The sequence below is a fragment of the Heptranchias perlo genome, chromosome 1 (genome assembly GCF_035084215.1).
Source record: "Heptranchias perlo isolate sHepPer1 chromosome 1, sHepPer1.hap1, whole genome shotgun sequence".
Classification (NCBI taxonomy): domain Eukaryota; kingdom Metazoa; phylum Chordata; class Chondrichthyes; order Hexanchiformes; family Hexanchidae; genus Heptranchias; species Heptranchias perlo.
The window spans coordinates 21,715,027-21,728,060 of record NC_090325.1 but is presented as its reverse complement, the minus strand read 5'-3'; the positions used below and the strand labels follow the sequence as shown (position 1 = coordinate 21,728,060).

At 47.2% G+C, this 13,034-nt stretch overlaps 1 protein-coding gene across 1 annotated transcript in view; it reads left to right on the top strand.

The window, feature by feature from the left end:
• ubox5 (U-box domain containing 5) overlaps window positions 1–12,535 on the top strand; it is a 36,144-nt gene extending 23,609 nt beyond the window's left edge. Inside the window, exons 4-5 of the mRNA XM_067982073.1 lie at window positions 10,114–10,257; window positions 11,251–12,535. Of these exons, the coding sequence (XP_067838174.1) occupies window positions 10,114–10,257; window positions 11,251–11,459 (353 nt within the window). The 3' untranslated portion in view covers window positions 11,460–12,535. The remainder of the gene's footprint in view (window positions 1–10,113; window positions 10,258–11,250) is intronic.
• Window positions 12,536–13,034: the final 499 nt, after the last annotated feature.

Here is a 13,034-nt window from a genome sequence, read left to right as displayed (position 1 = left end):
GAGGTATCGCAATATGGATCAACCCAGTGGTAAGGCTGCTCCACGCTTCACAGACCACGCCCTCCAGGTGCTGCTGGAAGGGTCAGGATGAGGAGGGAGACGCTGTTCCCGAGTGACGGAAGGAGGTGCCCTGGCTTCGCCACCAAGAAGGCATGGGAGGAGGTGGCGTCGGAGGTCAGCAGCAGGGGCAACACCACCCGAACTTGGATACAGTGTCGCAAGAGATTCAATGACCTCACCAGGTCCGGGAAAGTGAGTACACTAACGCACTCTGCCACACTCCATCTTCCACATCACCTCAAACACCTCACAACCCCTTCTGCACTGTCACCACAGCGCTCCCGCAACAATCCTCACAGCCACTCAACTATCATCCTCACCGTGCCTGCACGTACCCACCGTCCCTGTCCCCACTCGACCACTACCACACACCCCAATCCCCATACAATGGGATGGCCATGTAGCACACGCATCCTCCCATCCATCTGCCACACGCTCAACCCACCCACACCAATGCTTGAAGCGTCTCACAATGCAATCATCACTCAATTACGCTTTTGTGTTTTGCCATCACAGGAGAAGAGATGCAAGAACGCCCGGGAAAGTGCACGCTCCGGAGGGGGCCCGCCACACGAGGTGGCTCTGACGGACGCTGAGGTGGAGGCGTTGGAGATTAGCCACACGCTACATTGCCTGTCCATGGCGGATGGCGAGGCTGGGTCTGCAGAAACGTTCGGTAAGGGAAAGCTGACACTCAGCACTCATGATCGCGAATGATCTTAGCATCACATGGCATCTGCCACACCGCCACATTTGGCCACATGCCTGATATTGCCCTCTGTTGTCTTACAGGGCCGTCTGCGAGCGCCGTGTCCGTTGAGGGCGATTCCTCAGACGACATGCCGGTCTCTGAGGGTGCATCGTCACATATGAGCCAAGCATCCACCAGCGCAGATACACACACCTCGGTGGGTCCCCCCCTCAATTAGTTGGGATTACACATGGTGAGTCACCGCGCACATGTGAGCATGAGCAGACCCTGGTGGCAGGGTCAGCCGCGGAGGGTCCGCGTCGGTGGGAGCACTCTTCTCCAGGCTCTACTCAGCCGAACCCAGATGCTGAACCCAGGGGGCCACCAGTCAAAAGGAGAGTCGTCGAGGGGCACCAGCACATTGCCGAGGTACTGGGAGAGGTGCCACGCGCACTCTCCACAATCGCACGGAGGATGGAGGAGTCCAACTCCTGCATGAGGGGAATGGTGGCACAGGTGCAGGAGGGTATCGCCGAGATAGTGTCGCAGGGACATGAAGGCATCTCTGAGATAGTGTCGCGGGTAGGTGCGGGAATGTCTGCGGTGGAGGACAGGCTAGCCTCCCTCGAGCTTCACGCACAGCTCAACATTGAGTCCATGCAGGCCCTCACAACGGCTGTTCGGATTCAGGGTGAGCAACATTCTGCCGCCATAAACAGGTTGACAGATACATTGGAGGTGGCCTTGCAAGGTCTCACACACGTCATCCAAACTGCCGTCCAGCAGGGTGGAAGGGGTGATGTGGGCCTAGGCCATGAGAGGGAAGATGGTGAACGGGGACATGGAAGTGGGGACGCTACTCAAGGTGCCCCCACGTCTCACCCCCTCCCAACCAGTGCCCGCAATGGTGCCTCCTCTCCAGGTGGCCGAGTCTGCCCCTGCACAGGTGCAGGAGGAGCAGTCTGTGGAGGTGCCCTCACGGGCACCGAAACCCAGGGGGCGTCGGCCCAAAGCATCCACCCGGTCAGGGCACGAACAGGAGCAACCTGCCACTACCTCTGCTGGAGCCACAGGGGTAGCACCACGTAGGGGTGCCCGAAAACGTAAAGCCAAGGTTTTGTGAACACACAGGGAATGCACCAGGGTGTCTGACGAATTGTTATCTTTTTATTTCTAGTCCTTGAATGGACATACACAATAAACACAATTTTTCTCACCACTACTGCCACCTCTTGTCCATTCTTCTGCGGCTTGTGCAATAGGTCCCTTCCGTGCGCCTCATCATGACGACCAACACCTGGTCCCACCCATTGGGCATAATACAGTGGGTGCAGGAGTACAGGCACCACTCTTCTGTGGAGGGGGCTTGTATGGACCCTCGTCTGTGCACGTGATGATATGTGAACGCCTCACACAGTGTGATGTTAGGAGAACCGTTGGCATATGAGTGCCTCCCTGGCCTGACGAGCACGCAGGTGAGCCGGTGTTCGGCCCATGGGTCGTTCCTCCTCCTCTCGCTCGTAGTCCTCCTCGTCCTCCTCCTCCTCCTCCTCATCGTCGTCCTCAATGTGGGTGGCGGGTGTGCATGGGGCCTCCTCCAGCGGCACCCCTCTCTGTTGTGCCATGTTGTGCAGGGCACAGCAGACAACTATAATTCGTCCCACTCTGAATGGTGTGTATTGGAGCGCTCCCCCAGAACAATCAAGGCACCTGAAGCGCATCTTGAGCAGCCCTATAGCCTGCTCAATTGTAGACCTGGTAGCAATGTGGCTGTCATTATATTGACGCTGCGGCTCGGTGATGGGGTTTCTCAGAGGTGTCATAAGCCACATGTGCAGGGGATATCCCTTGTCGCCGAGGAGCCAGCTGTTGCCGGTGTTGGGTGCGTGGAAGAGGGGCGGGACGGTGGACTCCCTAAGGACGAAGGCATCGTGGCAGCTGCCAGGGTATCTGGCGCACACGTGTAGGAATCTCTGGCGGTGGTCACAAATGAGCTGGGCGTTCATGGAGTGATACCCCTTCCTGTTGATGAACAGCCCTGGCTCATGTGGAGGTGCCCGTATTGCTATGTGGGTGCAATCGATTACACCCTGCACCCGTGAGAAGCCAGCCACAGCATGGAATCCAACCGCCCTCTCCGTCTGGCTGCGCTCATCCATGGCGAAGTTGATGTAGTTCGAGGCCCTGTGGAACAATCCATCGGTGACCTGCCTTATGCACTTGTGTGCAGACGACTGAGAGACCCCGGTGATGTCCCCCGTGGCACCCTGGAAGGATCCGGAGGCAAAGAAGTTGAGGGCAGTGGTGACTTTGACGGCGACGGGTAAGAAGATGCTGCTTGGTCCATCCGGGAGCAGCTCGTCATTAAGGAGGCTGCAGATGTCGGCGACTACCTGGCGAGTGACTCTGAGCCTCCGTATGCACTGCTGCTCAGAGAGGTCCATGAAGCTGAGCCTCGGTCTGTAGACCCTGTGCGGAGGATAGTGCCTCCTGCGACGCATCTCTCTCTGCCCTCCCTCCTGCTGTGCAGGTGGATGTGCCACAGCACCGTGTTGTGGGGATCCACGTCTCTGAGGCGGACGGCGTGGACTGCGAGGCTGCTGAGGCTGGTCATGCTGTTCGTCCTCCGAGGATGTCAACGCAGCCCCCATCTGGCAGGTGTAGGTCTGAGGGGTTGTGCACGGTAGAAAAGTGTGTCCTCGCACTGGGGTTGCGGTTCCATGTCGGTGAATCTTCTTGCTTGGAGGAGGGTGGTGGAGGGCAAGCGTTGCCCAATGTTACGGAGTGTCCTCCTGCATTGGTGAAGGCTCTCCCCCCCCCCCCCCCCCCCCCCCCCCCACCTGTGGAATGCACCTTGGCAGCTGCCACAGGCTGCTGGCTGCAACACGTCCGTTTGGAGTGAGAGTGTTTCCCCCAGTATGGGAAACAGTCTCAGTTCAATGTAAAATCCCACACTTCCTAAAAAAAATCTCAATCAGGTCAGTTAATGACCTGAAATAGCTACATAAATACTCTCAAGTGGAACCCCGCTGGCTTTAATTGCCTGCGGGATTCCCACCAGCGGGGGCTGCGCGCGCACGCCGGCGCGTCAGCGGGGAACCCGGAAGTGGGCAGGATCGAGGCGGGATCCGGTCGGGGTCCTCCATTTCGCGATTTTCGAGGCCTCCCCGCCGAGAACGCACCCGAGAGCGGGTGCTAAAATCGGCCCAAGGAGTCTGCAAAGGGATACAGATAGATTAAGTGAGTGGGCAAGAAGGTGGCAGATGGAGTATAATGTGGGGAAATGTGAGGTTATTCGCTTTGGTAGGAAGAATAGAAAAACAAAATATTTTTTTAAATGGTGAGAAACTATTTAATGTTGGTGTACAGAGAGATTTGGGTGTCCTCAAACACAGAAAGTTAGCATGCAGGTACAGCAAGCAATTAAGACGGCAAATGGCATGTTGGTCTTTATTGCAAGGGGGTTGGAGTACAAGAGTAAGAAAGTCTTGCTGCAATTATACAGGTCTTTGGTGAGACCACTCCTGGAGTACTGTGCAGAATTTTGGTCTCCTTATCTAAGGAAGGATATAGTTGCCTTAGAGACAATGCAAAGAAGGTTCACTAGATTGATTCCTGGGATGAGAGAGTAAAATGGGCCTATATTCTCTGGAGTTTAGAAGAATGAGAGATGATCTCATTGAAACATATAAGATTATGAGGGGGCTTGACAGGGTAGATGCTGAGAGGTCGTTTCCCCTGGCTGGAGAGTCTAGAACTGGGGGGCATAGTCTCAGGATAAGGGGTCAGCCATTTAAGACTGAGATGAGGAGGAATTTCTTCACTCAGAGGGATGTGAATCTTTGGAATTCTCTACCCCTGAGGGCTGTGGATGCTGAGTTGTTGAGAATATTCAAGGCTGCGATAGATAGAGTTTTGGACTCTAGGGGAATCGAAGGATATGGGGATTGGACGGGAAAGTGGAATTGAGATCAAAGATCAGCCATGATCTTATTCAATGGCAGAGCAGGCTCGAGGGGCCATATGGCCTACTCCTGCTCCTGCTCCTATTTCTTATGTTCCCAAATGGGGAGCAATGCTAAATGGTGAAAACAAAAGGGAAATGGGGCAAAACCTACTGGCCAGAAAGTATTGGAGTTAAATCTTTTTCACCCGTTCAGTTTAGGTGTTGCGAAATAACGATTGTTTATCGTGACTTCGGTCAGTTTGGTTAGAGCATTTTTACGTAGATTTTACAGCACAGAAACAGGCTATTCGGCCCAACAGGTTCCTACCAATATTTATGCTCCACACGAGCCTCCTCTCTCCCTACTTCATCTAACCCATCTAACTACTTACTATTTTGTAAGCAGTAGACTCCGATACATCTCCTTTTATTCTTATCCAATCTGTCCAGTGAAGTACAGGCAGGTTTTTTTAAAATTCGTTCATGGGATGTGGGCGTTGCTGGCGAGGCCAGCATTTATTGCCCATTCCTAATTGCCCTTGAGAAGGTGGTGGTGAGCTGCCTTCTTGAACCGCTGCAGTCCGTGTGGTGAAGGTTCTCCCAAAGTGCTGTTAGGAAGGGAGTTCCAGGATTTTGACCCAGCGACGATGAAGGAACGGCGATATATTTCCAAGTCGGGATGGTGTGTGACTTGGAGGGGCAGTTGGTGTTGTTCCCATGTACCTGCTGCTCTTGTCCTTCTAGGAGGTAGAGGTCGCGGGTTTGGGAGGTGCTGTCGAAGAAACCTTGGCGAGTTGCTGCAGTGCATCCTGTGGATGGTACACACTACAGCCACAGTGCGCTGGTGGTGAAGGGAGTGAATGTTTAGGGTGGTGGATGGGGTGCCAATCAAGCGGGTTGCTTTGTCCTGGATGGTGTCGAGCTTCTTGAGTGTTGTTGGAGCTGCACTCATCCAGGCAAGTGGAGAGTATTCCATCACACTCCTGACTTGTGCCTTGTAGATGGTGGAAAGGCTTTGGGGAGTCAAGAGGTGAGTCACTCGCCGCAGAATACTCAGCCTCTGACCTGCTCTTGTAGCCACAGTATTTATATGGCTGGTCCAGTTAAGTTTCTGGTCAATGGTGACCCCCCGGGATGTTGATGGTGGGGGATTCGGCGATGGTAATGCCGTTGAATGTCAAGGGGAGGTGGTTAGACTCTCTCTTGTTGGAGATGGTCATTGCCTGGCACTTGTCTGGTGCGAATGTTACTTGCCACTTATCAGCCCAAGCCTGGATGTTGTCCAGGTCTTGCTGCATGCGGGCTCGGACTGCTTCATTATTTGAGAGGTTGCGAATGGAACTGAACACTGTGCAATCATCAGCAAACATCCCCATTTCTGACTTTAGGATGGAGGGAAGGTCATTGATGAAGCAGCTGAAGATGGTTGGGCCTAGGACATTGCCCTGAGGAACTCCTGCAGCAATGTCCTGGGGCTGAGATGATTGGCCTCCAACAACCACTACCATCTTCCCTTGTGTTAGGTATGACTCCAGCCACTGGAGAGTTTTCCCCCTGATCCCCATTAACTTCAATTTTACTAGGGCTCCTTGGTGCCACACTCGGTCAAATGCTGCCTTGATGTCAAGGGCAGTCACTCTCACCTCACCTCTGGAATTCAGCTCTTTTGTCTATGTTTGGACCAAGGCTGTAATGAGGTTACAGCACACTTAGCAAATCAAGCTGTTATCATTATGATTTTAATGATCTTGCCCAGGAATGCAGGGCCCAATTGTTGAAGACCTACTACCATCACCCCGACTAACATCAACTAACTTTGCACAGACCGAGGAATTGAATCTGGGAAACTTCCTAAACTGTAAATCTCAGTACCACGTGGTGGGTGCATTTGGCCACTGAGCCATTGGGAAGGTAGAGAAACTGACTTTTAAAACACGGGGGAGATAATGTATTTGTGTTTATGAGAGTATAATTTAAATAAAGAGAGATTTCCCCTACACAGCAACTGAAGCTAAATCCAATTTTACTCCTCTTTCCTGGCCTCTTCATGTCACTGCCATGCCGAATGAACTTTGATTATTCCGCAATCCCAGCCAATCTGCCTTTGGAAATGGCAGCTGGGACATGCACAGAGCATCCAGGGGTGATGCTATAAATTTCTCCCTCTGTGTTCATGCTCGCTCATGGAAGAGATCCACTATAATGAGAGACATTGGTTATGAGGATAGATGAGAGAAACTGGACTCTAGACTAGAATAGAGAAGACATACAAGGAGATGTGAAAGCGGCATTCAAAATTATGAGAGGTTTTGCGGGAAAAAAAACTATTTGCACTGGTTAGTAAGTCAGATAGAATTTTAAATCATCACCAAAAGAACTAAAGGGGAGGTTAGGAGAATATTTTTCTCGCACAGTGTTGTTGAGATAGTGAACACCCTTCCAGAAACCATGGTAATAGCTTTGAGAAGGAGAGTGGGGTAAATAGTTGAAAAAATATTAAAGGGGTATGGGGAAGAGACAGGTGAATAAGTGTATAGTTCTTTCAGAGTGCAGGTGTGATGGGCCAAATGGCCTCCTCCTGTACTATTAAATTCTGTGATTTATAAGATCAGAATCAAAGGTATAAAACCCACGTCTGATCCCCTGATGCCATAGGAGCACTTCCGGCTTCAAACTTCAAAGACAGGTCTATCGGTAAGGCTGTTAGTGACTGAACTTAAGAGATGATGTGGAGATGCCGGTGATGGACTGGGGTTGACAATTGTAAACAATTTTACAACACCAAGTTATAGTCCAGCAATTTTATTTTAAATTCACAAGCTTTCGGAGGCTTCCTCCTTCCTCAGGTGAACGTTTGTTGGAAATGAAATCCTCGAAATGAAGTCGCATTTATAAATCACAGAACAATGCTTGGTGATTACAGACAGTTTTTTCAACTGCCCGTTGCCAAGGCAATCAATGTGCAGACAGACAGGTGTTACCTGCAAGGTCTCCGAATATTCAAATCACCAAAAAAAAACAAACAAAAAAAAACAGAGATAGAGAGGTAGAAACATAGAAAAGACAGCAACTGACCCGTTATATTAAAAACAGATAACATTTGTTCGCTGGTGGGGTAACGTGTAGCGTGACATGAACCCAAGATCCCGGTTGAGGCCGTCCTCCTGGGTGCGGAACTTGGCTATCAATTTCTGCTCGACGATTTTGCGTTGTCGTGTGTCTCAAAGGCCACCTTGGAGTACGCTTACCCGAAGGTCGGTGGATGAATGTCCATGACTGCTGAAGTGTTCCCCGACTGGGAGGGAACCCTCCTGTCGCAACAATCGCCAGAGTACGCTTACCCGAAGGTCGGTGGCTGAATGTCCTTGACTGCTGAAGTGTTCCCCGACTGGGAGGGAACCCTCCTGTCGCAACAATCGCCAGACAGGAGGGTTCCCTCCCAGTCGGGGAACACTTCAGCAGTCAAGGACATTCAGCCACCGACCTTCGGGTAAGCGTACTCCAAGGCGGCCTTCGAGACACACGACAACGCAAAATCGTCGAGCAGAAATTGATAGCCAAGTTCCGCACCCATGAGGACAGCCTCAACCGGGATCTTGGGTTCATGTCACGCTACACGTTACCCCACCAGCGAACAAATGTTATCTGTTTTTAATATAACGGGTCAGTTGCTGTCTTTTCTATGTTTCTACCTCTTTATCTCTTTTTTTGTTTGTTTTTTTGTTGGTGATTTGTATATTCGGAGACCTTGCAGGTAACACCTGTCTGTCTGCACACTGATTGCCTTGGCAACGGGCAGTTGAAAAAACTGTCTGTAATCACCAAGCATTGTTCTGTGATTTATAAATGCGATTTAATTTTGAGGATTTCATTTCCAACAAACGTTCACCTGAGGAAGGAGGAAGCCTCCGAAAGCTTGTAAATTTAAAATAAAATTGCTGGACTATAACTTGGTGTTGTAAAATTGTTTAGAACTTAAGAGAATGATTTTCTGTAAGTTGTAAAACCTACTAATTTCATTAAATGATCTTTTACACATCACTGTCAAATGGAAAGAATCTGTTTAAGTGGCTCAGCATACAATCCAGTGTCGATCCCTGGTCTACAATTTTTAAAAAATTATTCATGTTTGGGCTGTGGCCATCGCTGGCAAGGCTGGCATCTATTGCCATCCCTAGTTGCCCTGCAAAGGTGGCGGTCGAACTTCTGGAGTTTGATACTGCTAGGCCACTTCAAAGGGTAGTTAATAGTCAACCACGGTGGTGTGAGACTGGAGTCGCATAAAGGCCAGACCGGGTAAGGGCGACAGGTTTCCTTCCCTAAAGGCTATTAGTGAACTAGTCGGGTTTTTACATCAATCCGACAACTTCATGTTCACTTTTTTTTTTACTGGTATCAGTATTTTATTTCAAGATTTTTTTTTAAAACTGAATTCAAATTCTATAATCTGGGATTTTAACTTGTGCTCTCTAAATTATTAATCCAGGCCTCTGAATTATTAGTCCAGTAAAAATAACCACTACGCTACCGTACAATGAGCTGGCAAAACTCAGCTCTGCATCTGGCCTCAGTGGTCCCTGCTGGAAAGTACATCTGTGGATGTCAGGTGACGGCAGGATCAGACTCGGCCGTGGCACTGTCCATGTTCACAGGCCGGCCAGCAGTCGCTGTCTGGACCCACTGGTGAAGAATGGCCTTTGGGGTGAGGTGTCAGAGGATTGGCCAGAATCGTGAAACCCCACAGGAATGGGGTAATTTGGACTGTGTAGAACGGGAGATAGCGAATCGGCAGTCCATTTTACATCACTCCCAGTTTTCATCTACACTGAAGTCAACAGAAATAGAAATCAGGAGAGATGTATAACAGACTGCTGATTCGCTGTCGCCCATTTTATACTATGGCACAAAGTCAAAATTACCCCATGATGAGTTAGAAAAGAGATTTGATGGTTGGGGGGGAAGACAAAAATGTAAAAAGAAATGCCTATAATGCAGGTAAAGGCTGATGATGTAAATTTTTCCAGATTATTTTTATTTAAGTATAGTGGGGGGGTTTTCGGTATTGATTAATCTTGCGTTCATCTTTTGCAAATACATTCCACAATTAATTCCAGGATGATGACTGGGATAAATAATCATTTTAATCCCAATAACACAACCTCGTGTGTAATCTCTGCATTGTAAACTGAACGGAGATTGTGCCATTAAGTCTAAAATTTTAAAAAGTGAGAAAAAGACTGATTTTTATTGTTGTCTGTCTTTGGCTGACTACATTACTATCCAAGTGCTGTCTCATATATCAAGCAGCATAGGCTGCTGATTTCCAGTATCCCACCCAGTGCAATACCTGATATGCTGGTAGACATTGAAATTCATTGTGTATAAGTGGGATTTGATATTTGTTTGTGTCTGACAGGTACAGTTTCCCATGAGCAGAGGTTATCACAAAGTCTGGACAGCGCCTTAGCTTCTGCCCTAAGTACTTTCCCATCATTCACTGCAAGGCAAAGACAAGACAAACCACAGCCAGCAGGTGGCAGCAACGTCAACTCCATTCCAGGTACTGAGCGTGTGAACATTGGCTTTGAGCTAGTTTGTAATGCTGTGACAATAACAACAGCTTATACACTTATGTAGCACCTTTTAATGTACCAGTTTAATGTGGCAAAATGTCCCATGGCAATGTCAGCTGGCTTAGTCAGCAGCACTGTGTCATCTCCAAGCCAGAAGGTTGTAGGTTCATAATCATATAATCTAGATTAACAGTACGATACTGAGGTGCCATCTTTTGGATGAGATGTTAAACCAAGGCCCTATCTGCCTGCTCATGTGAGTGTTCTTCCTTGAATTGTGCCAGCGAATACTCCTGGAGTTCTGGCCAACATTCCTCCCTCAAATAGCACCACCATATACAGAATACGTGGGCATTTAATTGTGGGGCCTCATATGCAAATTGGCTTCCGCGTTTGCCTGTATAACAATAATGACTGCACTTCAAAAGTACTTCATCAATTGTAGTGCTTTGGTCATCCTGAGGACTTGATAAGGCTCCAATTACTTTGAATAAAATGGTATATTGTTTAGCAATTTGTCTACAATTAATTTGAAGGGCAGTTTTTAAAAGAGGAATTTTATCAACTAAATGAATAAACTCTGAGCTGCAGAAGTGCTTTAGAAAAATATGGATTGATCTGAATAATGAATTCAGTTGTGATTATTACAGCAAATAATTTAGTACAGATTGTATTCTGCAGAGCAAAATTGGGAATAGATTTCCTTTCAGTGGAATGATCTATAGTTTAAATATTCCTGTTGGATCTTATTGTGGCTTTTTATTGAAATTTTCAGAAGATAATAATGTTTAACTTTCCCTACTTGTTGAAAAATCCTCCTGCTAAACCAGCCTCAGTATAAAGATATCATTCACTAATCGAATTTTGATTTGCCAGAGAGACCAGAATCGAATGTGAAAGGAATGCTAACTTCTTAAACTATTCGGTGCAATGTAATCTTCGAATGCTTTAAAAATAATGTGTCGCCTCTTTCTCCGCAGAGCGGGACCCAATCAGTTCTGAAGAAGCGTGCAGCGCCTGCAGCCAGGCATTCTCTGCGTACTCTAAGAACGTGGTCATGTACAGATTGTTGTGTGAACACCTGATCTGCAGGCCCTGTTTATCAGAGAAGCAAAAATCTTCAGCACTCTCCTGTTTGAAATGCAACAGGATAGTCTGCACTCGTGATGTGGTGCGGGTTCATCTTTAAACTCCTGACACTTGACCATTGGGGAAAGGTTGGAAATCCTGTTCTCTTTCATTTAAAAAAGAACCCAATCTGTACTCCACTAGAGCTGGCAAAATCAAAGAGCAGGTAAAGGCATTTAAATATAAATCTGATATTTGAAATTCATTATTTACAGTGTTAATACACTGTAGCAGATTTCAGCAGCAGTGTTGACTGGGAGCACACTTGAGAATTCATTAATGTTGTAACTTAGTGGTTAAGGTGCTAACTTCACAATGCAGGTCTGAATTTGCTTCCTGGCTGGATTATCCAATGCAATGCTTTGAGAAGAGCAAAGTATCTCTCAGAAGAATGAAAATCTCAAACAGTAAGAGGGAATTAAAAAGCAGCAAAACATTATAAAAACTACAAGCAAAGGTTGAGGAATTAATTAACACAATCTAAGCCCTGATATTGTATTAGTGCTTTTATATTCCAACAGCCTAACAGTATTCAGAGCTGCCTCATGTCTGTCTGGTTGGCCTGCCTCCTTTAGTAAATGACTGGTCCCATCCAAAACCTGTTCTCCAGCTAGAAGCAAAACCAGTCATGGTGTCTCATGGTTGTTCTGGGTACTGAGCCAAAATGTATTTGGTATTTTGAAGATTGGTTCCTCATTATCTCTAGTAGAACTTAAAAGTGAAACATATTTATTAATAGGTTCCAGTAAGAAGAAACATTTTTTTTAAATACTGTAACTTGAACCAGTGACAGTAAAGTAGTGATATGTTTGCTTACGATGCCTTCCACTTACTGAGTACTTTAGGGGGATACTAGGTTTTACTTTTGGTGAAATAAATTATGCCTGGCTGAAATCCATTAGTGACGATTGACTTGTTGCCATCTGAATACCAAATGTTAAAAAGAGCAAATGTGTTAACCACCCTTTTGTGTTATAATTCCTCTAAATAAATACATGAGCTTTCTCAGTACATACTATACTTACAGTATGATCTTTGTTATTTGCCCAAAATTTGTCATGGGTCAGAAACGTCTGTTTTTCTTTTGAATGTTACAAATTGCATTAAGCCATGAAATAAAACTCTCAGCTTCAAGTCCATGTTTGTAAATTACTTTGTCGGGTATATTATTACTAGCATCTGTGGAACATTGATTTTAATTTTTTATTATTATTATTATTATGAGACCTTGGTGTAGGGCCAAGGCCCATAATGCATGACAACACCAAGATGGAGAAGAAGGAATATAGATAGAAACCTAGAAAATAGGAGCAGGAGTCGGCCATTCGGCCCTTCGAGCCATTCAGTATGATCATGGCTGATCCTCTATCTCAATACCATATTCCCACTCTATCCCCATACCCCTTGATGCCTTTTGTGTCTAGAAATCTATCTATCTCCTTCTTAAATATATTCAGTGAATTGGCCTTCACAGCTTTCTGTGCTATCTGAGGTTGTAGTGATTAGTTGACTGCAAATTTTGGTTTTAAAAGCCTGTACATTGGAGGAAGATGTGAAGATTGTGGGAGATGAGGAATTTTACACTTTTTTAGATCTTGGAAAAGAAGAGGGTAGAGTAGGAAACAGTATAACCGTT